The sequence below is a fragment of the Manis javanica genome, chromosome 11 (assembly GCF_040802235.1).
Source record: "Manis javanica isolate MJ-LG chromosome 11, MJ_LKY, whole genome shotgun sequence".
In the NCBI taxonomy this organism is placed as follows: Eukaryota; Metazoa; Chordata; class Mammalia; order Pholidota; family Manidae; genus Manis; species Manis javanica.
The window spans coordinates 82284893-82311287 of record NC_133166.1 but is presented as its reverse complement, the minus strand read 5'-3'; the positions used below and the strand labels follow the sequence as shown (position 1 = coordinate 82311287).

The 26395-nt window shown below is 39.8% G+C and overlaps 2 protein-coding genes across 22 annotated transcripts in view; one reads left to right on the top strand and one right to left on the bottom strand.

Moving 5' to 3' along the window:
* The first annotated feature begins 239 nt into the window (after positions 1 to 239).
* Positions 240 to 26395, top strand: part of TNFSF4 (TNF superfamily member 4) — a 61227-nt gene continuing 35071 nt past the window's right edge. Inside the window, exons 1-2 of one of the 3 annotated variants that reach the window (XM_037013704.2) lie at positions 240 to 917; positions 2720 to 2826. In XM_037013704.2, the coding sequence (XP_036869599.1) occupies positions 2770 to 2826 (57 nt within the window). In that variant the 5' untranslated portion in view covers positions 240 to 917; positions 2720 to 2769. Of the gene's footprint in view, positions 918 to 2701; positions 2827 to 26395 lie in introns of all 3 variants that reach the window. The other 2 variants (XM_037013703.2, XM_037013705.2) reach the window with 2 other exon arrangements.
* The window catches only part of LOC118971592 (uncharacterized), a 411068-nt gene continuing 405862 nt past the window's right edge, over positions 21190 to 26395 (bottom strand). For 12 of the 19 annotated variants that reach the window (XR_012122776.1, XR_012122777.1, XR_012122771.1 and 9 more), the window contains one exon: positions 21190 to 22564. The gene's annotated coding sequence lies outside the window, so the exon portion shown is untranslated. The remainder of the gene's footprint in view (positions 22565 to 26395) is intronic. The other 7 variants (XR_012122774.1, XR_012122772.1, XR_012122778.1 and 4 more) reach the window with 2 other exon arrangements.

Below are 26395 nucleotides of genomic sequence, written 5' to 3'. Positions count from 1 at the left end.
ATATGGCTGCAATGGAAGGAACTGTGATCCCCTCAAATCCGTATGTTAAAGCCTGACCCCCAATGTGATAGTATTTCAGGATGCAGCCTTTCAATCAGGTTTAGCTGAGCCCTGAGAATAAGGCCCTTCTGAGGGTCTTAGTGCCCCCAGTGGAAGAGACGCACAGTGCTCTCTCTTCGCCCTCTGAGGACGCAGAGAGAAGGCTGTTCTCTGCAAGCCAGCAACTGAAGGGCACCTTGATTTTGAACTACCCAGCCTTCAGAGCTAGGAGAATAAATTTCTGTTGTTTAAGCCACAGCCACATAGTTATGATATTTTGTTATAGCAGCCTTAACAAACCAGGGCAGTGGTTTCTAGTAAGTTTGCTCAGAATCTGGTACAATTTTTATTAAATATTCTATATTGTTAGTATTTCCGTGTTTGTGTGCTTCTTTCAGTCTTCAAAGATATATTGATGGACAACTATGGCAACGTCAGGCACTGCACAATCTTCCAATTATTTGAACTAAGAAGTTTAGCCTTGATATTTTTGATTCGCCTTCTTTACCATCTCAAACAACTCAGTTCTTTGAGAAATTAAGAGCAGCGGTCCTTATCTTACAAATATTTACAGAACTAAAAATGTAGCTCTAAGGGACAGAACTTACCTATTCTTTTACCAACCCCAAACCTCCCCTATTTATTGCAAAAGGCTTGTAAATTATTAACCTTAGAAAACCAAAGTCCTTCTTGGAGAAAACTGCATTCTTTTTTTGTCCTTTGAAACTATAAATCTAAATCTTATCATGTCTTTGAAATGTAAACATAGCCCCCAATCCCCTAAGACTAGGGAAAAAGGGAAAGAGGCCTTTCAAAAACACAAACTGCTAAAAAGCTCTCTTGCCTGGATCACTGCCTCCTGAAGACAAATGCAAATCGTAAGTGCCTTCTCCACAAATATTAGTAATTATAAGGTCTCTGTGTTTTTTCACGTATGTCTCTCTCTCTCTCTCTCTCTCTCTATATATATATATATGTTATATTTTTCTTCTGGATGGTATTGCTAAAATTAATTTGTAAAAGAGCTCTATTTAATTGGTCTGAAAGCAAGCATTGTAAGGATTGGGCATTCTAAAACTCTCAGAAGTGTAAAAATGAACCCAAATGTTTTTCAAGTTCACATGATCTGGGATTAATCTTTAATAAATAAAAGCTTGTTGAAGTTTGTTGGTTTAATTAAAATAGACATGTCTTTAAAACTATCAGCATTAAATATAAAATTTTATTCATTTGCCAACAATAACTTGGTATGATAAAACATTTACTTAAAAATAGCCTCCAAAATTTTTTTTGGTAACCCGAAATCTCAAAGTTTTGCTAAATTACATGAAATTCATTGAATATCTAGATCATTTCCAAACAACATAAAATAATGAAACACAAGTATTGAACATAGGTTAATCTACCTTTGGCTTCCTTGTTACAGAGCAAATAAAGGTGGGTTTGTTAATAAAAATTTGTGCTTTATTGAAAAATTGCACTAGAAAGAAGCATGTTTCTAAAAATCATAAAATGTATTCATAAATTTGCCAACTAAAGAATGCTGGTGTAACAGCAGGTTCACAATTGCTTACTTCTTAGTTTTCAGTAGGATCAAAAGTTTCTAAGGGTTAAAAATTCTAATTAATATATGTGGTTAAAACTATTAAACATAATGAAGGAAACAACTCTCTTTAAGGAAAGTAAGAGGTTTTTTTTTAAATAAAAGAAGATATGAGGAATGGAAATGCATTTTGTTGAAGGAAAAGAAAGTACTTTTGTTTTAAAGTGAGGCTGGTTATTTAAAGAGGGAAGACAGGACAAAATCTGAATATAGAAAAGAAAGTTGTAAAAGTTTTATGAAAAAAGAATTCCGGGAAAGAAATTTCCAAGCTGGCTAAGATTAAAATGAATTTATTTAAATGAGTTTTAATATAAAAAATATACTGGTGCAAAATTAAAATTTGGTTTTTCTCTTTGTTAATAGGACAAAATTTTCTTGTCCTATTGGCCTGCTCTTGATGAGAGATTATAAAGGGATTGTTTAACTTTTAAAGTTAACTGCCTAAAAAAGTGAGGATTTTATATTTTATCAAAATAATTCCCTGAACTTCACATTATCATTAGGGCTTTGATTACTCAAGTAAACTGTCTTCTTAATATTAAGAGAGTTATGATTTGCTCACAAGTATGTAACTTTATGTATCTGTCTTTGAAATATTTTATCGTCACCGATTAAATGGATAGGTATTGTTTCATAATGATCTGTGATTCTGTTTAATCAAATCATCAAACATTTTGAAATTTTTGGACAAGTTTCCCAAAATAAAATTCTAAATAAAGTCCTTTTTACCTTAGTTAACTCTGAGAACATTTCAGAGGATTATTTTTCTCCCCTAAAAGAGAAATGTGAAACTAATTAGGCTTTTTTATCTGGTATGTTAAGTTAAATGGAAAGCATTGTCAAATAGTGATGCTAAACCTACTTTGGTTATATCTGTATACATATATATTATTAAAATAAGTGTTCTAGCAATTACATAAAACCCCTAGAAATCTGATATGTCCTGATAAAATTTTAGTGTTGTCACAAAAATAACCAAATTTCCCTGTCAAATGCATTGTAATGAAATCTATTTGGATCTTTAACCATTGCCATTTTTAAGTCTTCTATCATTTATAGAGCTACACTTTTACTCAGATGCATTACAGAAGTGTTCCTGTAAAAATACTTCATCTTCAAGAAGATTCATGAAAAATACTCGAATACAGATTTCTACTAACCTTAAGGGCATAAAACTGAACAGGGTAAGAATTTCCCAAACGAGTGGAAAAACTAGATTCATACGGAGTAAGAATTAATAACATGGAACTAAATGAACTGAGGAGGAGGATTACAATTTTTATTACTTTGTTGTTTGAAACGTTGCTTATTTTTAAAAAATATTGTTTTTCCAGATTTAAGAAAAGTTTTTCTGTTAAACTGAGAACAATTTGATTAGTAAGCAAAATTGAAACATTTATCCTTTTCTCCCTACCTGATCTACAGAATTCAGAAACTCTCAAATAGAGACTGTCCCTGAATCTCCCCGGGGGGGATTAAACAGGTCCTCATCACTACCCAGATGGCAGCCAAACTTCAGGGACTTGAGTTTTGGATATGCATTTCACAGAAAAACAAAAAAGCTCCACCTGACATCTGCTCCTTTGTAAGCTTTGGAGTCTTCCAGATCAAATTGACTGGAAAGAGAAGTAGCTGACATGGTGGTAGACTGCATCCTCCTAAGATGCCACATCAAGACTTCATTCTTTAATTAAACAGGAAACCTTTTCCTCTTCCCTTTCTTTCCTTTACTCTGACTCTGGCCTGAAAAGATAAATGCTTTGTCTGTGTCTTCCAAACCATTGCTAAGTTGGGGTGGGAGGTGGGTGAGTAATCTTTGCTTTTCAGACTGCTGCATTTGTCATCAAAACTCCTATCTGTCCATCAACAGTGCCACCTTAGTGAAAGTAGTTTGTACCTCACTAGGGTTTATCTTTGTGGTGGTTACCGTTTTCCTTGGGTCTGTGAATGCCTAGGTAGCTGGCACATAGCCAGGCAATTCCTCTTAGGTTGTATAACTGTACCTTGGTCAGGAATACATGTAAATGAAAACATGATCAGAAACCTCTTCTTAATTCTTGGAGATATTGTAAAATCTGTTCCTAGGACTGTAGTTCCCTACCAAAGGTCCTTAGACTCTCTAGTCAAAGTTGTTCTTGGTAATAGCTCTTAATTATATTTTGGCTGTGCAAGGAGGTGTCTGTGCTGTGGCCAATACCATGTGCTGTGCCTGGATTAGTTAATACTTCTGGGGAAGTTGAAACTCAGTTATATTAAGTTCACAGAACAAGGTGGTTGGCTTGAGAAGATGACTCCATCCATGAGGTCTTTCTTTAACTTATTTGACTGTTATTGGTCTGGATCTTGGGGACCATGGCTCCAAAGTGCATTCCAAATATTGGGAATTTATCCTGCTTATAGTAATCATAAAAATCTTCCTGGCATGTTGTATTCTCTCAAAAGCTTTAGATGTGTGATTGCAACAGCTAATCACAAAGCAAATGATCTCCCTGAGACTGAAATGTCAGAAAATGAACAAAGTGGGAGACTGATGTAAAAGCTGTAAACTTGAAGTCATAACCTATGAACAGCACAGAGATTAAACAAAACATGGTATTTGCTTGGTATCATGGTAGATACCAAAGGATGGGCAAAAGCTGCTGGAACTGCAGAGCAGTAGTACAGAATGGCTGAGCATTAATGCCTTAAATTTGATCACATTTCAGTTAGGCTGAGAGTCTGATTAAAAGGAGGAATTGTTAAAAAGGAAAACCACAGGCCCATAATAGAGTCGCTTAAAGTTAGGGCCCCACATTAGTAAACCAAGATTAATATCTAAGTGCAGTTTCAGCCACTTCAGGAATGTAACTTTTAACCAGGCAAACTGGAGTTTTCTGAAGACCTCTCTCCCTTAGAAGGGCAATCTTACCTAAACAATGTGCTTCCTTGCTAACAAACTACTTTCTAAAAGTCCTCTCTTAGCCTATTAAAGAAACCCTTTCTTTCTTGCAGCCTTTGGAGCTTCTCTCTACTTGCTAGATGGGATGATGCTCAATTCATGAGCTGTCAATAAAGCGAATTAGATTTTCAAATTTACTTGGTTGAATTTTGTTATTTAACACTGATTTCCAAACCTGAGTGCCTCAGAATCACAGTGGGAGCTTGTTAAAACAGATGACTTATACCCATCCTTAGAGTTTCTGATTCAGTGAGTTTTGGGTGAATCTTCAGAATTTGCACTTCTGTGGTGGTGTGGATGGTGATGGTGAGGGACCACATTTTGAAAACCCTTATTAGGTCATCTATGCATAATTTTAGTCTTCCTACTAATGTTACAAAATAATTTTTAAAAATTGGAATATAGTTGGTATATAATATTATATTGGTTTCAGATGTATACCATTGTGATTTGGTAATTATATACATTCCTACATGCTCACCATGGTAAGTGTAGTCACCCCTTGTTACCTTAGCAAGATATTATAATATTATTGGTTATATTCTCTGTGCTGTACGTCCACTCCTGTGACTAATTTATTTTATAATTTGAAGTTTGTACCTCTTTATCCCCTTCACCTATTTCACACCCCCATTCTTCCACTCTTCTTTTGTATGGTAACTAAGTCTGTGGTCGGTATTTTTGGGTCTAGTTCTTTTTGTTTTTTTTTTTTTTTAGATTCCACATATAAGTGAAATCATATGATATTTGACTTATTTTGCTTAGCATGATACCTTCTAGGTCCATCCATGTTGTCACAAATGGTAAGATTTTCTTCTTTTTAATGGCTGAATAATATTCCATTTTGTGTGTGTGTGTGTGTGTGTGTGTGTGTGTGTGTGTGTGTGTATGCATGTATATATATTACATCTTCTTTATCCATTCATCTATTGATGGATACTGGGCTGCTTCCATAACTTGGCTATTGTAAATAATGCTGCAATGAACATAAGTGTCCATATATCTTTTTGAGTTAGTGATTTTGTTTTCTTTGGGTAAATTCACAGAGGTGGAATTGCTGGGTCACATGGTATTTCTGATTTTAGTTTTTGGAGAAACCTCCATACTGCTTTCCATAGTGGCTGCACCAATATACATTCCCACCAATAGTGTACAAGGGTTCCCTTTTCTCCACATTCTCACCAAAACTTGTTATTTCTAGTCTTGTTGCTATTAGCCAATCTGACTGGTGTGAGGTGGTATCTCATTGTGGTTTGATTTGCATTTCCCTGACAATTAGTGATGTTGAGCATCTTTTAAGTGTCCATTGGCCAGCTGTATGTCTTTTTGGAGAAATGTCTATTCAGGTCCTCTGCTCATTCTTCAATCAGGATTTTTTTTTCTGGTGTTTAAAAATAATTATTTCTGGTGGCATACATAATAAGGAGTTTACTCTCTCAACAGCATTTGATCTTAAAAGCCTCAGATGTCATTGTACTTTTTTCCCTTCTGTCCTTCAAAAAAATACCTATTGAGATCTGTGTTAAGAAACTGGAGATAATGAACTGAATAAGACCTTATACAAACATTTCTAGCTCCTCATCTCCATACTAGCTTCAGTGTAATTCATTAAATTTTTGAAATGGGCATTCTCTTTCTAATGTTGAAAGTTTGTTTCAAGATAATCAGCTCTATCAAAAATTAAACTTACAATTCTTCTAAGTTTTATTCATGTGCTCAAATGATCAAAACTAGTTAAATCCTTTAAAAGTTTTCATAAAACAAAGAAATATAAAATGCGAATCAGGCAAACAGAAATAAAGATCTCAATTTAGCCACTAGATGTCATATACTTAGAATAGTTAGATATTGAATGGCTTACTAGCTATATTGGTAAACAGGTAGATGCTGTATATGGATTTTCATTTTTAAATGCTCAAAATACAGTTAAGGATACTCAAAACTAATCATTTTGAAAGATACATAAAAATTAGGTGATCTGATGATTTAGTAGTTTCAGGATCATATAATTCCTATGAGTCATCAGAATGGCCACCAACACTTATGCCACCACCACTCAACATATACCGAATATACTTACTATGTGTCAATGCTGACACTGGTTTAGTGGTAATTAATCACTCCTCACAAAATCTGTAAAAGAGGTATTATTATCATCTTCATTACGTCAAAGCTTAGAAATATTTAGCAGCAAGTGTTGGTCCTGGTACTAACTATTGGAGTTATTGCGAAGGGCAGGAAGCTTTGGTGTCCAGGTGCACAAGCTTTGACTGTGGTGGTGGTAGTGAGGGGGTGCATTGTGAAATGAGTGGGCACACCCAGGCTACTTCCCAGCAGTCACATGTGCTCTGCCCAAGTCCTCCCACTGACTTAAAACCCAGCTGAGCTTTGCCCTTTTCTTGTGTCCTCCCACCCTTTGGTGTGCAGGATGTGGCACTTCTATTACCGTGACTTCACAAGGAACAGGACATGCAGGGTCCGCAGACACCAGGAGCACAGCTCCCCCTTGCTAGTCCAGTCTGTGTAAAATGGATTGACTATTTTATCTTGGGATATTTCCCTCAACCTTACATTTGATCATGTGAGGGATGTCCTCCGAGACTAACAAAGACCTTTTTCTTGATAACTGTATCACCTTTCAACACTCCCAAGTCTTCTTGCTGCTTTAGAATGTATCTCAATTTGGGTAGGTCCAAATCTGAACTTATTATCTTCCAGCCCCTGCAAACATGCTCCCCACCTTGAAGGGTGGCCCCATCCTGTGCAGTGTCAAAGCCAGAAACCCATCTTTCACTCTCTGGTTTGCTCATTACCCTTCACCCCAATCTAATTCATCAAGTCTAGTCAACTCTACTTCCTAAAAGATCATCCATTCTTTTCCCAAATCACTGTTTGTCTGTCTTTCCTTCTTGTTTGTTACTCTCTCATCTCTTATTCATGCTATCATCAAAGTGATCCTTTAACACTTAAAATTATTATGTGCATTCTTAAATACCCTCTAATGACTTTCCATTGCAATTGAAGTTCCAAATTTCATAATATGGCTTTTAAGATGCTCTGTAACTGGCGCCTACCTACCTCTCCTGCCTGTCTCTGACCACTTATACGCCCACCATGATAAATTTGTTTTGCTTCTAGAAAGGGCCACATGCTCTTTCCCATTTGTGTCTTTTATATGCTGTTCTACCTGAAACAATCTCCCACCAATTCCTACTCATCCTTCTGACATCACCTTAAATACTACCTCCTCTAGGGAACTTTCTATTCTTCTACGTTAAGGAAAATATGATGTTATATATATCTTGAACTTCTCTAACATCACAATTGTTCACTTTATTATAATTTCTTGTTTAATAGCCTATCTTGCCTGCTAACCTGTAAGCTCAGAGATGGCAGAGAACATTCACTTGTTCACAAATGCATCACAGGGCTTGGCATATAGTAGGAGCAAAATGAACAACTAATTATTTATTAATTTAAGGAAAGACTTAAGTGGAGGCAAGTATTGTATAATCTTGTACCTTCCAAAGTCACTGAAAATATGTATACAACATTATTTCCTCTTCTATCCTTTGCTATTCTTACTGGTTCTAAAAAATGAGAAAAGAGGAATTCAGTGGTCCCTATTGTCAGGTGGCTGAGACTCAGATTTTGCTCCCTTCTGCCCAAGGGTCTCCACTGAGATACTTGGTAGGCCCAGTTTCCCCTAGAATTTGCATTTTTTTCTATTAATATTTTAAAAAAATCTCCTTAGATCTCACCTCAGCTCTATCCTTCCCTCCCTCTATCTCTAGAACATATCCAATATTCTGCTTTATCATGGAGCCGTTGAATCACAGGTTTGGGAGAAACCTCAGACTATAGCTAGTCTACCTCACCACTGTATGCTTTAACTCTTCATTTTCATGCCAAAAGTTACCCAGCACAAGTGGCAAAGATACTCAGTCACAAGGAGCTCCCACTATCAGAAATGGCTTAAACTGATAGTATGAAATGGCCAAAAGCCCCTGTTGAAAGGGCACCCTGTTGAAAGGGGGGAGGGGACATTTGGCTTGATAGCTAGTGTAAACTTTGAGAGAGTTTATCCACCTTTTCCTGAGACCAGAGTTGGTAGGGGAAGAGGGGAGATAACATTTAAGGCATTGGCTTCCCTGGGAAGAGGAGGTTAGAAGGAGGCCCTACAGAAATAGAAAACAGGGTATAGAAATGGAGATTTGGTTCCTTCAGGAGCAACTTCCAATTTCCAAGTTCTTGTCTCAGATTAGGGAATGCTTGAAAGGAGAGAGAGGGTGCTTGGTGGACAGAAGACCCAGAGGTGACACTGATAGGTTATGGTGGTGGTAGTAGGGTGTGTGTGTTGAGGGTAGGGTGGGAAAGCAGGAGGGAAGAGTAGTTGCAAAGTTTTATTATTGTTATTTTTATTATGATTTGCATGTGCTTTATGATAAAATAGGCAATTAGGCTCCAAGAGGGAAAAAAAAGATTTTTGTGACCAATACCTCAATGTGTGTGTTCATAAATGGATTAAAATATTTCATGTCAATGATACTCCTAAATATACTCAGCAAATTTATGCTCAGCTTTTCTCAAAATATTCCTGTTAAGAATTTGGCATTTGGTTTGTAATAAGTTGAACATTCTGAATGATGAGGAGAGAAAGGGAACCCAGAATAATCTCTCCAAGAGCAAAGGTTGTCTCCATGAAAAATGAAATGTTATGAAAAATAATAAACAATAAAAAAAACTGTCATCCACAACAACAAAAAGCTTATATTTATAACATTATGGATGAAAGCCTTTATTGACCACACCCAGTCCAGTGGCTTTAAAACTTTTTTAAAGAAAGCTGATCTCTGTTTTCATTTTGCTTATTAAGTGAAATAATGTGCCAAAACTAAATAGAAAGCAGTTAAAAGCAAAGCTGTTATAATTGAAGTTGGGGTGGGACCCTCTGAGTTCTACGCATGTGTTTCCTCTTCCCCTCATCTGTAGGGACCGAGGGATCTTTGGAATTTAGTTTGGAAACTATTAATCTAGTGTAACCCATCATCCTACAGAAAGTTAAGATCATGCCAGATTATCTTACTATGTAAGATGCCCTTCTAAAAATAGCACAGGCAAGAAAAGATCAAAATACACAGGAAGAGAACTAAGAAGTGATAGATTCTACAGGCATGTATTGCTGACATACACATGAACAAACACATGGTGATAGAGACAATCCTGCAAAAACATACTTAAAGCATGCTATATTATATAGTACAAAGTAACAAACGCATACTGTACACATATCCAAATGTCACCTGGGCACCTGGGGTCACCTTGACCCTTACAGAAAGTCCCATGGGTCCCTCAAGATTATTACTAATTCCAGGGGTTAAGTTTTATGGTCATTTCTGTCTCAAAGCTCTTGCTTCACTGGGGTCAGCTGGATTTATGAACAGTAGTGCTGTCTAGCTGATGCTTTCCCTCCTTCCTGCCATATCATAGTAGATAAAGCTTATACTATTAGAATGGTGCATTTGGCAGCATAAAATTCAATCTATTATTTCCAGAGTTACAATACTAAAATCAAATAAAGACATTCCAAATGAAGTGGGTTATTTGTTATGTCTTAGGACTGAATCCTTTAAGATATGATTGTTTAATATATATTTCTTAATATATAAACACTTATCAGAAGAATAAGGAGTGGCTTTGAAGGGATGATGAAAAGATTAGTGCACTGACATAATTTTGAAATTACAAGTGGCCATTCCAGTCTGGAAAACTCCTCCCAGTGACTTAAGACAAAGTTGGCTCAGTCTAGGGAGAGAGAGAAAAATGATTAAATTGTTGTGGGGTAGAAGAGAACAAACCTAAAAGCAGAGACTTAACAGAGCCTCGCCACAAGCCAGTGGAATGCTGGAGACAGGCATATAGAAAGCATGGGCAGATCTGGGTGTGTCCTGGAACACCCAGGGGTTGGACAGAGAGAAGAGAGGGAGATGCCACTGCTGTGAGCTGCTGGGTGAGATGTGAGAATGTGGTGGGAGAGGGCAGAGACAGGAGGGTGAAGTCATAAGGAAAGGTTAAGTCAAAAGGGGAAGTCATAAGGAAATGGAAAGATTTTTATCTTTGACTTTCGTGTTCTGTTTTGGGGAGGGCTAGGTGCCTTTTATTTTCAGACTTGCCAAAATTAGAAATGTGTATTAGTTTTCTATTGCTGCTGTAACAAATCACCACAAACTTAGTGGTTGAAAAGAACAAAAATGTATGATTTTACAGTTCTGTAGGTTGAAGTCTGACATGGGTCTCACTAGGCTAAAGTCAAAGTGCCGGCAGGACTGTGCTGCTTGGGGACACGCTAGGAGAGATCCGTTTCCTTGCCTCTCCCACCTTCTAAAGGCTGCCTGCCTTCAATGGCTCATGGCTCTATTCCTCCATCTTCCATGACAGCACCTAACTGGCCCCGCTGACCATTCTTCCATAGTCACACCTCCTTCTGGAAAGCTCCTCTGCTTATAAGAACTCATGTGATTAAATTGGGCCCACCCAGAGAATCCATCATAATCACTCAAAGTCCTTAATTTAATCACACTTGCACAATCCCTTTTATCACGTGAGGTCACATTCTCACAGGTCATTACTCTGCCTACACCTACCGCCGGATAATTCCTCCTCTGGCCTACTCTAATTTTTTTAATCAAAGTTAAATCAGGATGCTAATACTTGCCAAAAACTTCTGTTCTCTCTCATTTACTATGCAATTCATTGTCAAGCAATGCCCGGCTATGGTCTATGATTCTTCTGCCCTAAAGATGAGAGTCTAAATATCTGAATGGCCCATGGTCCCAGGACGCTGAGTGTCTTGGCCTTCCCAGGGCTGATGACAAAGCAAGAGTACGTGTGACTAGTAAACCACCTTCTGTCAGCATAACCAGATTGTTCTAAAATGACCATGCTCATTTTTTTTTTTCAGAAGAGACATAAGGGCCAGTGATGCTATCCAATTACAACACTTATCTCAGACTGTGAGGGCTACATGTTTTTCTTTTCTTAAATTTAGAACCAAGCAGGCATGATTAGTAGAGCAAAAGGACTCCTCATTGTGAACCTATAAGCACTACATCTTGTAAGGCCTAAAAATTAATTGGTACTTTGACATCTTTGAACCTCACAGGACCCCAAAGGCCCAGCCATGAATTCCCCCATTCTTGCCAGATATGCCTCCATCTAGTGGGGAATTCTCTCCATTTGACTAGCTCCTGAATCAGCCAGACATGCTGCATCCTACCTGGTCCTTAACCTGATGGGCCTTACCTTCCTGCCAGCCCATAAATTATCCAAACCAGCTAGTCACATCCTCCTGTGGGAATCAAGGGGCACCCCATTCTCTTGTCACTGAAAGCCTGCCTCCCACAACCCCTGCTTGTTAGTCTGCTCCCGAGTGCCATCCCCCTGTGGCCCTGCATGGTTGAGATGTGACTGCTAGTTGACCCATGAGCTGAACCCCAGCAATTGGAGGCTCACCTGCTCCCCATCCTTGGAATGTGGGTCCTGCCTACCTTCCCTGCTCCCAGAATCTGCCTCAAGGACACTGCCTGAGAGAGTGATGTGGTGTTGAGAACATCTGGACAGTATATGTGGCTGAGCCCTGTTAAGGCCTCTATTCAAACCTTTAAGATTTGGTGGGTGTGGATATATACTTGTCTTTCAGCCACCAAAGACAAGCCTCCCCTATGTAAATTCCTTTGTTTATTCAACCCGCCACCTACCTGGAGTGGCCTGCCTCATTCTTCAGTCTCTCTGCCCTCTGCTTGTGGGGGCGCATTTCAGATCATACCTGGGAAGTTGGGAGCTTGCACACCCACAGTGGTGTGTGGTGAGGAGATCAGATTCTCGGCATCAGTGAAAAGTACTGTAGGAACAGTGGATCGGGAACTGTTTGTGTATGGAATGGTAGAGGGAAATGCAATTGTGGATGGGGGAAGAAGATGAAAAATATTAAAATAAGATGCAGTAAATGAAGGGACCTTATCCTATTTGATAATGATAGAGCACCACAAGAGGGAGTTAGGATTAACTCAAAAAAGAGTTAATCTCTTCTTCAAAGAGAAGGGAGGGAGGAAGAGGCTGAGTATGGAGGTCAGATTATAGGAATGTGACTTTTGGGGAGGGGCTTCCTACTATAGAACAATTCTCTTATAGACATGTGGGCTCCTCCCAGTGAGGACAAATAGACATGAAGGCATCCTGGTCTAGCAGAAAGGAGCTTGGAGTGAAAGACAGGAACGTGCACCTTTATTTCAGATCTGTCCCAAGCTGGCTGCATCTCTGTTAGGTGGGGAATAACAGACTGCTCCATATACCCTATGAGGTCTTCGTGAGGACAAAATTAAGGGAAGATGTGATGGAAAATGTTGAAAGCTTTTCATAAATATCAGACGATGTATCTGTTGCCAGACTGGCAGTATGCAGAAACCAAATCTGAGGGAGTGTCTCTTGAGTGCCTCCCACCAGAGCTGATTTCCTCCCTCTGCCCCCTCCTCCCCTCCTTTCTTCCTTCAAAGCTAATGCTGTTGATTTTGGGTGTCAGCAGTTAGATCCTTGGGTTGGCAATTTCTGTTTGGGGACACACCAGGGGAAGCTTGGCTCCTGAGCAAATGGAGCATACTAGTTTTCAGGAGTGTTTCCTGAAAGGAGGAGGGCAGGGGATTCTGCATTTGTTGAGTGCCAAGAATTGACACTGGAGAAATCATTTAATTATACAATAGTTTAACCAAGTAGCTATGTCTTCATCTTAGAGACAACTGACAGGCTCAGGGATGCTTAAAATGTGCTCAGTGATGTACCGTGTCACACACAAAGGGACAGAATTGGAGTTTGCATCTAACTGATGCCAGGGCCCCTTATTTTGTTCTCTACCACATGGGGTCTTGGCGACCATGCAGTATCCCCGTCCTCCTCTAATGCCTCCACTGCAGTTGCAGATGAGAAAACTGATGTCCTCAGGGAATTCCTGAGTTGATTCCTGAGAGATTCTCTGAGCTGTCCTAGGTCACATGGTAGTAAAGGGCAAAACTGGGTTTGAACCTGGGTATTCTGGACCCCAATACTTTCCACTGTTTCATGCTCTCATAGTTATAAAATTAGATCATACATAGAAATGTCATAAAAATCAAGTACTACTTCGAGGACATTTCTTAACATCTTCCTTTCCAGCCCTTGTGCCCCGTTTCCTTACCACAGCCTGCATGCCGTGCACCTTCTTTCAGGAAATACCTCCTGCTGTCCAGAGAGAGTTTCAGAAGGCACCTGTGGCTGGACATTTCTAGGAACTCAATCTAAAATATGAAGGAAGCAAGGACCACCAGAAGCTGGATTTAAAGGCACTTGTAAGGAAGGCATTTCTTACCAAACAACCCATGGTGGAACTGATTCTCCAGGAAGGGGATCAGTCCTGACCAGAGTTGGTTCAAGCTAAGACTGAGAAGCTTGTTAGGAATACTCAGAGGTGACTTAAACATAAACAGGGACCATGGGATGGATGGCTGGGCAGATGATTGACTCAAAAGGCTTGTAATTAGTTTCTAATCTGAATTATTAAAATATTATAATAATTGTATTTTAATGAATATTAACAATAAAATATTAATAAAATTTAATAAGCATACTTTTTATCAAAATATTGTTGAATATATATAACCTTATATTGGTTTTCTGCTAGCCTCCCTAATTAAGGAAAGTAAATGAAATTCAAGTTCCTGGGGAGTGGAAGTGTCTGTTGAGCCAAGGGGAATATGTAGCTGGTCAGAAGAGGATGAATAGGAGACAAGTCAGGCATCTTTAGGGAGAACAGTAAATATTACAGGACAAGGTAAGCTGGGTGAAATGCTGCAGAGGGGTCAACATAGAAAGCTCCCGGGCAGACTTTGATGGGGAGGCACATGGGATGGGGACAGCTGTTTACATCTAGGTAGGTGACTTACCAGCAAGGAGGAGGCCAGCATTCTGCCTCTGCATCTGGGAGCTGGCTAGCAGGTTTGCAGATTTCATTGGCAGGTCTGTCATATGCATTTGATTTCAGCAGATTGATTCTCAAATTATTCAACAATGAAACACGTTGTGAGTCTGAAGGGCCCGTTGTGGAAGGGTGATGACAGGGCTGACAGATGGTGGGTATGTTCCAATGATGCATGTCAGAGGAAAAGGTTCTTTCTAAATCTGAAATGATGTGATTCTCCAGTTCTAAGTTAAAAAGCAAGTAAGAATATGGAAGTCCTGCAGCATATACAGAGAAGACAAGTAATGATTCTACAGCATCTTACTATGCTGATGGACAGTGACTATAACGGGATATGTGGGGGGAACTTGATAATAGGGGAAGTCTAGTAACTGTAATATTGTTCAAGTAATTGTACATTAATGATAACAAAAATAAATAAATAAAGGAATATAGAAGCCCTGGAATAGCCCTGTTCTGGTCAAAGGAATAAGGAATACCTCAGCCCTATCTTTTGTTCATTCTGAATTCTTTCCAAGAATAAGGTTTCTGGAAAAGATGGATTTTGCCACTAAATTATGTGTCTCAAAGTCACAAGGACTGGAGCAAATTCTCACTCATCATATGCCTCATATTAATTATGCTTTGAAATTCCTTTCAACAGAAGGAACTTCTTCAGGCTTTCTCTTCACTACATTCGAGAAAACCTTTCTTCACTTCTAACCAGCAGCCCTTGAAACCACTTTTTTTTTAAGATTGTTGTTTTCAGTAAAAATGGAATACAAATTGTTTTCTTGTTGAAGACATTAAAAATTTTTGAACCTCACAGCCCATTCTATAGAAATAAATTAAATGCACCTTTGTGTTTTGGACGTGATTGAAAGACAGGAAGTCTGTGTGTTAGACAGACCTGATTTAAAATCCCAGTTCCACTACTTAGTGGCCATGTGTTTACATCAGGGTTGCTGTGTCTGCTCCTCCTTCTCTCCAGATCTTTGCCTGGATCTCTTTTATATCACACAAGTCTGCCTTCTGGCTTCCTACCTTGTTTAGTGTTCTTCATAGTTTTTATAATACTCAATAAATTGTTAGTTTGATTGTTTTTTTGTTAGATTTCTCTTTTGTTGTCTGGTCTTCCATTACAGTAATATCTGCCATAGAGCATGTGCTCAGTCAATATTTATTAAATGGGTGAATCCGTGAGGGAATTAGAGACTTTGAGCAATTGATTAACTTTCTCTGAGCCTCAGTCTCCTTTTTTCTCTGTTAGACAAGGGTAACTGAATCTCCCTCAAAGAACTGCAGTGAAGATTAAATGACACACTGCAACATGCCTAGCACAGTGCCTACCGCATCAAATGCATGTAGGACTTCCTTTTTTTGTTCCCTGGTGATAAATGATTCCTTCACAGTGTTATTTTACCCAGTGGGTGCTTAGGGACCTGCACCATGGAGATTGAATTAAGGTGGTCTCTGATGATAACAAAGGACCAAAAATCCCCCAAACAAAAATCTCAACTGTTTTCAATGAGTTATCTGGCAACAGGAAGCAAAAAACTCAATGAAAATTGACAAAAATATTTGATATGCCATGGTGAATGGGAGAAAACTTTGAGGTCTTTGGTTTTCTGATGTCCTCCTGCTATGAATAAGGAAGATGGGTACAGGGTCGGTAGGTCACTTGTCCAGGTAATTAACAGCAGAGCTGAGGTTGGAAGCTAGACACTTGAGGCTCAGCTTATGCTCTTGTCTGATATGCTTCACTCGCCTCCAAACACTAGTTGGTTCAAACTAGTTTTGGAGTTTAGAGGTTGTACAGATGGAAAGTGTTAATCACTATGGTTTCAGATTCTTGGTTGATTCCAGCTTTCTCTTTAGTTATAAATATGTCTTAACCTTTGTCATAATAGCACCTTAATAAAAATAAAGATTTGGAGTACTATATTCTCTTAATAAATTAGGTGACCTCTTTAAAATTTTATTTGTTTGTATGTCTAAAATTATACTGTAGGAAAGAGTTAATAAAGATAAGGGAAACAATGCAAAATCAAAGTAACAGAACGTGCTCTTGGAAACTCTTTAAGATCAGATGGTATCAAATCAGAGACTTCTAGTCTGAAAATGCCACTCAGTAAGTGTTGTGAAAAGATGAGACAAAGCTATGAGCATGATGTGAAACTAGGGGAGAAAATAAGTACAATAATTGAAAAAGTATGATTTCAAATCCTGTTTTTAATTTTCAGATGGGTAATCTATGAAATTTGATTTGTTCTATATTAAAAACTTTAGAAGTTTTAAATATTTACACATGGCTTTATTCTTCATCAGCTTTACAGAAAGATGAAAAATGAAGGGCATATTAGAAAACCACAGTTTCCATCCAGTTTATTCTGGGGGGAATCAGAATAGATAGCTTTTTTGAAACCTAGTTCCTAAGAATGAGCTAAGTTTTTTCTAATTGTAATAACTTCACTGGTTTAGGTTCTTTTGATGGGGTTCTCTAAGAATAAGCTCAGGAATTATTTTCTTCCCTCTCTTCTTTCCCTGTATCATTCCCTCCTCATCCCTTTCTTTCCACCCCTCTCTTCTTTCCTCTCTCTTTTTTCTTCCTGCCCCTTCCTTCTCTTTCTTCTCACCCCCACCCCCATGCCACTTTCTTGTATTCCCATATTTTTCTCATTGCTTCTCCCTCTTTCTTTCCTTTCATTGGCCCCAGTAAATTTGAAGAAATTATATAAACAAGAGTCTTACTGTCTTGAAAAACCACATATGTAAGCCTTTTAATCTAAAAGATGCTATCATTTTTATTAGAGGTTGAAGGGATCACAGATACAAATCGTAGACTTAATGTACATATTGCATAAATGCAAAAAATCATTGCATTAATGTACACGGGTCTTCCCTGTAACCACACTCTGCCATGTCACTGTGAAGTTCTACTCTGTGAAAAGGTGGCAGTATATTTCCCCACACTTTCATCTTGTTTTGGCGACATGACTTGCCTTAGCCAAGAGAATGAGGCTGAGTGATGGAATGCCAGTTCTGAGCCTGGGACTTGAGAGGCCTTGCACGTTTCTGTTTTGCTTTTTTGCACCTCTATCATTGCCAGATTCTTCTGCTGGTCCCAGAAAGGAGAGACATATAGAGCAGAACTATCCATCCAAGTCAAGCCTTGGTCAGCTAACACACAAATTCAGGAGCCAGATAAATGCTTATTTTTATGTGTCACTGACATTTGATGGTTGTTTGTTACACAATATTATTGTAGCTACAGGAAACTGATATAATATCTAACTCAATGTCTGCCATTTTGGACATGCTGAGACTGAGACCCAGGGAAGTCTAAACTAGCTAAAAACTAGTTAATGACAGCTTGGAAACTAAGACTCAGAGCTCCAGATAGCCTGACCTATGCTCATCCAATAAAACATACCTTCTTTTAAAGCGAATTTACCTACTTCCCAAACTCTTAATTTAATACTCTTTTGATTAATTTATTGTTATTTAAATAAACTCCTTGTTATTTATTTCTTTAACTTGATAGATTCAAATTAAATTTTAGCAATCAATTGAGTTAACTTGATAATTTAATTTATGATAAAAGGCAAGAAACAGAAGGCAGTTAGGGCTTATCAATCTTGCCATAGTTGTGTGTGTGTGTTTGTGGTAGAAAGCTAAGGAAACCGATAGCTGAGCAATTATAGTTTAATTATAATGAAACTATATGTCAGGTATGGTGGTAAGTACTTTTTATTCATTGTCTATTTTGGTCTATACACGGGGTTAAACTATGGCCTGGGGCCAACTTCTGTCTGATCACTGCTTTCGTAAATTAAGTTTTATGAGAATACAGTTATGTTTATTTGTTGATTTATTACCTATGGCTGTTTTTATGTTACAGGGCAGAGTTGAGTATCTGCAGCAGAGTCTGTAGGGCCTGCTAAGCTGAAAATATTTACTATCTGGCCCTTTACAGAAAAAGTTTGCTGATAGTTGTTCTTACAATGGAAGTTTTCAAGTGTCCTGTGGACCCTGGGGTAACTTAGGAGGCCTGGGAAGTCAAAACTATTTTTATGACAATACTAAGACATTATTGTCATTTTCACTGTGTTGACATTTGTACTGATGGTGAATATAATAAAAACACACTGATGGTGGGTGAAATTGCTGTCACTTTAGCAAGAAATAGGGCAATGGCGCCATGCTGGAATAGTCACCATATTCTTTAAGCACTAAAACAAAAAAGCCAGTTTCACTTAAGAATGTCCTACTGAAGCAGCAAAAATTAACTTTATTAAATTTTGATGCCATGAGTATAAAACTGTTTAGTATTCTGGGTGATGACATGGGGAATGTGTGTAATGCTTGAGTTGTGTTCTGAAATATGATGGCTGCCAGGAAAAGCTCTTATGTAACTGAGCTGAGAGCTCACATAGCCATTTTTTTCATGGAATACTATTTTTACTAGGAAAAATAAGACTGATGGGTGCATGAGTGATTATACAAAACAAAAGTCATCAGGCTGTACACTAAGATTTGTGCATTTTATTGTATGTAGCTCGATAATGGAAAAATACAATACAGGAGTATTATAAAATATATAAATAAACAAACCACAGCAAAGTAAAAAAAAAAAAGACTGACAGTCTTTCTTACTTTTCACACTTGAATGTTTGGCAGATATTTTTTTCAAAAATGAAAGAGATGAGCCTGTTACTTCTAGAGGAAAAACCGGTGGTGTTATTTTGCCAATGATAAAATCTAAGCTTTCCAATGAAAGCTAATTTTGGAAAACTTGCATTTATCATGTTTAGACTGACAGCTTTCCAATACATAACGACTTTCTGGCAACTTCTATGGTGATATTAATGAATGTGTCTTTTATTTATTTCTTTATTTTTGGCTATAGCGTAATGCAATAGGTTAATGTTTGGAAGATCTGTTGCAACTCAATGAACCAATATTTTAATAGGACCAATCAATTATGTTACACATTTATGCTGGGGTAATAGAGGCTTTTAAACTGCAAGATATTTTAATGGATCTTATACATTCATTGATATGATTTCTGATTCTACATGGCAACTAACTTTAAGAAACTACCACTTGTTGAGTTCTGGTGTGTAATCAAATGAAACCATCCACAATTATTTGAAAAGATTATTGAAATGTTCCCCTTTTTCCAAGTACACATTTGTATATGGTTAGATTTTCTTCATATACATGAATCAAAACAGCAAGTCACAACAGACTAAATGCAGCAGACATATGAATTCAGGAATTCAGGCGCTTCTCATTAACTCAGACATTTAAAAAACTTGACAAAAATGTAAAACTCTTCTCATCAATTTTTTGGAAAATACAGACTTTCTATAAAAATTTGTTGTTGATGCTAACATCTAATAAGATTAATTTTTAAGTAAATAAATATTTAAAAAATTCTGTTTTAGTTTTTGCTTTGATGAATATCAATAGATATAATATACATAAATAGAAACTCATAAGTCCTCAATTTCTGAGAGAAAAAAATGTTTGAGAATTGCCAGTCTACATCTACTCTATAAGTATAATTATTATCCTAATTTTACAGGTGATGGAACTGAGGCTAAAAGATATTAAGTAACTTGCCCAAAATCAAATCGTCTGTGGGTTGCAGAGCTAAGATTCAAACTCCAGCGGAATGATTCTGGAACCTATATCTGTCACCACTAAAAATGCCGCCTGATATTTCTGAATTTAGAAAGCTCAGAAAACTCAGGACAGTCCCCGCAGCCTCCTTCCCCAACTTAGACAGACTATTTCTATGCACGCTACCTTCTTGTAAGTTCTGAAGACAATGGGCCAGTGTATCTGCAAAGCTGCCTTTAATAAAGTTAGATACAGCACAGAAGGAACTGTGGAGAGAGGATGAGCACAGACCTATCCCGGTAAGGTTTTCTTTCACTTGCTGCTAAGTAGGAAGAGGAGAGAAGCTCTAAGGCAGAACTTGGGAGTCTGGACAAGATTGGGTCAGTAGGCCAGGGTGGGTGGCAGGAAGGTCAGAGTCAAGGAAGGACTGGATTTTTTGCCCTGTTCTATGTCCTTAGGAATATCCAGAGATGGTGCTTCTGCATTCTGTCCAAGGCACAAACTGAGAACCAGTTAAAATGCTCTTTCTCATTAAACGTAGAGACAGCCTCAGTCTCCTTCTAAGGCTGGGTCCCCTATAGTCACTCTGCATATAGGGGATGGCATGTAGGAGGAAACCTGGCTTTTGTCCTGGCTTTATACTGTAACCTCATCTGTGGAGCACGTATGAGTCTCTCAAACACAGAGACCATCAAAAGACTGGGAATGACTCATTCCCAGGACTGGAAAAGCAAGTCCTGGCATGTCTGTGGAGTTTTCAGTGGCTGCATTAATTATGAAAGATTTGCATATTTTTCTTTTACAAATATGAAATCAAACCCTCTTGTCACCATGCCCTGTAGACACAGAATGTGTAGTAGTTAGTAACAGAGTTCTGGAGGCAGATAATCTAGGTTTGACCTTCTAGTGGTATTGAGAGGATTAGATGACTTTAAGTAAAATTCATTTAACATAACCCAGTTTATAGTAATGCTCAGTGAGCATTAGCCATTGCTGTTATTACACTGTGGCATAATCCTTATGTAGGAAAATGTTAGTTATTTAAAATATGGAATTGAAGACTGCCAGCTATAGCAGCAAGGGGATTAGATCTCCTGAGTTATCCTCCAGGTGAAAACAAAAGAAATGGATGAACTATAAAGAACATCTTTTAAAATGTGTCTCTGAGCCTGCAAGAAAGCAAGAAATCCACAGAGATTAAAAGCCAAGTGAAAGTGGGAACCTTGAGGGAAAACGAACATTAAAGCAGATTTCTTTTGAGGATATCTGACAAACCTTAGTGACCTTGATGTTTTGTGTTGATGGCTGCACAAGACTTAGAAGACAAGGGATAAAGCCTAATGATGCCGGAGTTCTTGTTTGCAGAGTCGAAGAATGAACTTAGCAAACACCCAAGGTAGGAGAGCCAGGGAGAGGCTTTTATTGAGAGATACAATGAGAGGACAGAGCTCCTGGCTCAGGCCAGGAGGGGACAAGAGAGCCCAGGGTGGTGCGTTGTCTAGGGGATTTAAAGGCAGTTGAGGATTTTTGGGAACTGATAAAGGGCTTAAGGTGTGGACTTGTTAAAAGTGTTCTTAGGATGTTTGTCCTTGATGAGACATTAAGTCCCTTTTAGCATGCTGAAGTGAATCTTACACATGATTACAAACGATTAGCATAATAAAAACATGGGCTACTTTCCTTTATCTGGGGACTATCAACTGATCTCACTGAAGAATGACTCTAGAGCTTAATGTTTAACACAGAGTTTTGGCAGGGGGTTTCCTTGCATGTAGTTACATTGCTCTGACTGTAAATATCCTGCCTTGCTTTTTCCAGAGGCCCTCACTGAAAGGGTATCTCACTGCAACCCTCCTTACCCAGAATGACTCAGGAGACATGGGCCCACACAAGAGATTTTATTATCTGAAAGAGAAAGTGGCTGCCCCCCGAGGGGTGTGGGGAGAGAGAGGGGGGGAGGGGGGAGCAGCAGCTTGGTGCAGAGAATTGTGCCTTTTATTGTGGCAGATCCGCCTGGCCTGTTGCCTTGGGGGAGGGTTAGGATGTTTACAGATAAAGCAGGGTAAACCCAGGCAAGCCCCAGGCAAGCCCAGGCATAATTCTCACCGGCTTATGTGCTTGGGACCATGGGGTAAATGGAGGATAGATTGCTATATTCTTACATTCCTCCCTTTTCTGTTTTATAAGTGGTAGAGGATTTGGGAAGGGGTGAAGGTCAGTCTTCAGTAACTACTTCTTGCTGATTAGGGGCAATGAAATTCATTTTTGTATTGATGGGGAAGCGGTCCTCAGATGAGCCCTTTGTCTGCAGTGGCAATGGTATTTTCCAGGTTCAATAAGGATCATCCTCTTTGGAGAGGGGTTGGTAATCCTGTAATATAAGTTGGTTAAAGGTTTGGTTAGAAATTTTTTACACTTGGGCTGATTGCTATGTTTACATAGGGTGGCTGAATTAATAGCATTCTTTGCGGACATATGTGTAGTCAGAAAAGCAACCTGTAGGGCAAAGGGAATCCTTGATGGTGCAATCTTTTGGAAAGTCTGAAAGAGAAGAAAGGGCTGGTGTTGGGAAGATAAGTCTGGTGAGAGAATAAGTGTTGAGACCAGGGTTAACAATCCTGAGGCATGACACATGGCGGTTGTAAGGGAGGTCTTAGGACTCCGTGCTGGCAGAAACTTCTTCAGTGATGAGTGGAAGTGGAGATGAGTGCGAAATGTGGAGACTAAGAGTTCCCGTTAGGGTGGAGGAGTAGGAACCTGTGGGAGATTTGGTGGGAGGGGAATAAGCTGAGACAAATGGCTTAAGGTGGGAGTTGTGTATCCAATGGGGAAGACCCTGAAGTTTAACTGCAGTTGGCGTGGAAAGGATTACTGTGTGTGGTCCTTGCCATTTGGGAGTTAGGGATGGTGTTGCTTGGTGTGGCGGGGATAGGAGCACAGAGTCTCCTGGTGATAAAAAGTAGGAGATGTGGGGTCTTGTGGTTTTGGTGTATAGAGGTCAGCGTGGGACCAGAGTAGAGAGCAAATGTGTTGAAGTAAAGGGTTGACAAGATGAGGAGGAAGGATAGGAGGTTCAGAGTTGAGACCTGGAGGAAGCACGGGGCGGCCATACATGAGTTCAAAAGGAGGAAGTGTAGGAGGTTTTTTTTGGCAAGGTCCGGAGTCAAAGTAGGGCCAAGGGGAGGAGTTTTATCCAGTGAAGGTGGAGCTCCAGGGATAATTTAGTAAGGATAGATTTGAGGGTTTTATTGGTCCTTTCCACTTTACCTGAGGATTGTGGGTGACAGGGGATGTGAAAATGCCATGGAATATTAAGGGCCTTAGTAGTTGCTTGGGAGATCTGAGAGATAAACTTGGGGCCATTGTCTGATTGTAAGGCAGTAGACATCCCAAAGCATGGGATAATTTCAGACAGTAGGACATTGGAGACAGTCTGGGCTCGTTTGTTAGTTGTGGGAAAGGCCTCAACCCATCCTGAAAATGTGTCCACCACTACTAAAAGATACTGGTGCGTCTTACTGGGGGCATGTAAGTAAAGTCGGGCTACCAATCAGTCCCAGGAATGAGCCCTCGTGCTTGATGGGTAGGAAAGGCAGGTGGTCGAGAGTGAGTTGGGATTGACTTTTTGACAGATCTCACATGAAGTGGTGTTTTGAGGAAGGCAGTTTCTGAATGAGAAAGAGGCAGGTAAGTTTTTAGAAAGTGTTGTAAAGATTGGAGGTTAGGGTGGAACAAGTGATGTAAGTAGGAGAGTATGGCCTCAGTGGAAGGTGAGCCGGTAGTTGTGGAAATGGATTTTTTAGGGCTTGGAATGAGGGCACTTATTACAAGGACTAATGCTGCTTCTCAGACTGCCTCATCTGCCCTGTTGTTACCAAGGGGGATGAATGACTGATCTGACCCATGAGAGTGGCAATGTACTAGGCCTATGGCTATTGGGAGATGTGAGGCTTCTATGAGTGGTATAATGTGTTTGGCATTGGTGATAGAGCTGCCCTTGGTGTTGAGTAGTCCCCATTCTTTACAGATTGCTGCATGGGACAGCAGGATATGGAAAACATTTAGAATCAGTACAGACAGTAAGAGAGGACCCCTGTGCCAAAGTGAAGGCTTGGGTAAGGGCAATCAGGTCTGCTTGTTGGTTTGTGGTGTTAGGAGGTAAGGGCTTTGCCTCAATAGTTTTGTCCAGAGAGACAATGGCATATCCTGCCCATCAAACACCCTCATGGATAAAGGAACTGCCATCAGTAAACCAGGTATATGTGGCCTGAGGAAGGGCACCATCCTGAATGTGGGAGGGACAGGGTGGGAGTTCATCTAGAGTTTGTAAACAGTTATGGAAGGGGGGTTGTGATCCTGCCTGTGGATCGGGAGGTAATGGAAGAAGGGTGGAGGGATTAAGGGGAGGACAGGTTTTGAAATTGAGGGAGGTGTCTTCAACTAGGGCAACCTGAAGTGATAGAATCCTGCAGGGGGAAAGAGTCTGCAGGCCTTTGTAGGTAAGGAGTTCAGAAAGAGGATGAGCGGAGAAAAATAGTTGTGGTTGACCCAAAGGTGAATTCTTTGGATTCTTGAATGAGGACAGCAGCCGCTGCTAGGGCTCGCAGGCAAGGAGCCCATCCTCTAATAGTAGGATCTAATTTTTGGAAAGATAGGCAACCGGGGCAAAGGAGGGGCCTAACATATGTCCCAGAACTCCCAGAGCAAAGTCCTGCCTTTCTGAGACATATGGAAAAAAGGGATGTGTGAGATCAGGCATGTGCAGAGCGGGGGCTTGTAGAAGGGCCAGCTGGAGTCTATAGAAGGGCTTAGCCATGGGCGTCAAGAGGGGCTCAGCGAGAGGTCCTCGGGATGCTTCATATAGGGGGGCAGCCAGGAGTGAAAAGTTGGGGATCCATGAACGAAGGAACCCAGCAAGACCCAGGAAAGAGAGAATTTCATCTTTGTTGTTTGGAACGGGCATGGTTTGGAGAGGTTCTTTCCTGTCTATGGTAATGGCCTTGTAGCCCGGGGAGAGCTGAACTCCCAGGTATATGACCTGAGTGGCAGACAGCTGAACTTTGGAGGGTGAAACCCAATAGCCATGTTCTGAGAGGAAGTTTAAAAGGAGAATAGTATCCTGTTGAGAGGTTTGTAGGGAGGGACTGCACAGGAGGAGATCATCTACATATTGAAGGAGGGTGGAGCTCGAGAGAGTAAGGGATCTGAGGTCTTGTGCTAGAGCCTGTCCAAAAAGGTGGGGACTATCTCTAAAGTCTTGGAGAAGGACTGTCCAGGTCAATTGAGTAGAAGTCCGGGTGACAGGATTGGTCCAGGTGAAAGCAAATAGATTTTGAGAGTCGGGATGGAGAGGGATAGTGAAGAATGCATCTTTGAGGTCAAGGACAGAAAAGTGAGTGGTGGAAGCAGGGATAGTGGACAATAAAGTATAGGGGTTAGGGACCACAGGATGGATGGGAACAGCTGCATTAATTATTCTTAGGTCTTAGACAAGCCTGTAAGAACCATTAGGCTTTTTAACTGCTAGTATAGGAGTATTGAAAGGGGAATTGGCTGGTTGTAGTAGCCATTTGTATAAAAGTTCCTGGATAATTAGCTGCATGCCCAGTAAACTCTTGAGGGGCAGTGGGTATTGAGGTTTAGAGGGAAAAGAGGCAGGGTCTTTAAGTTTGACAATTACTGGGGGGCAGGTGTGACAGAAGGGGTGAGGGTGTCCCAGACTACAGGGTTGACCAGTTGGGGTGGCCGAGGAAAAGGAGAGGGAGGTGGGTTTGCAGCGGGTTGGAGGACAGGTAAAAGTGGGATTGAAGGCGAGTCGGGGTTGAGGTGCAGTCCGGGAGTGAAAATAATGGAAGCTCCAACCTTGTGTAATAGGTCTCTTCCCATAAGGGGGATGGGACACTGGGGAATCACCAAAAAGGAGTGAGAGAGGGCAATGCCTCTAAAGATGCAGTGAAGCGTGGGAGTTTGTAACGGTTGATGAGGTGTGCTCTCTACCCCGACTATAGAGGACTGTGAGAGAGAGAGGTAGGTCCCTAAAACTCCTTCAGGACTGAGTAGGTGGCCCCGATGTCCAAAAGGAAAGAGATGGGCCTACCCAGTATCACAATGGTTACCCTGGGCTCCTGTACAGTGATGGTAGTGGTCAGGTGGAGGAGTCCCAGGCTCCCTCAATCATCAGCTGCCAGACCCAGAAGGTCTA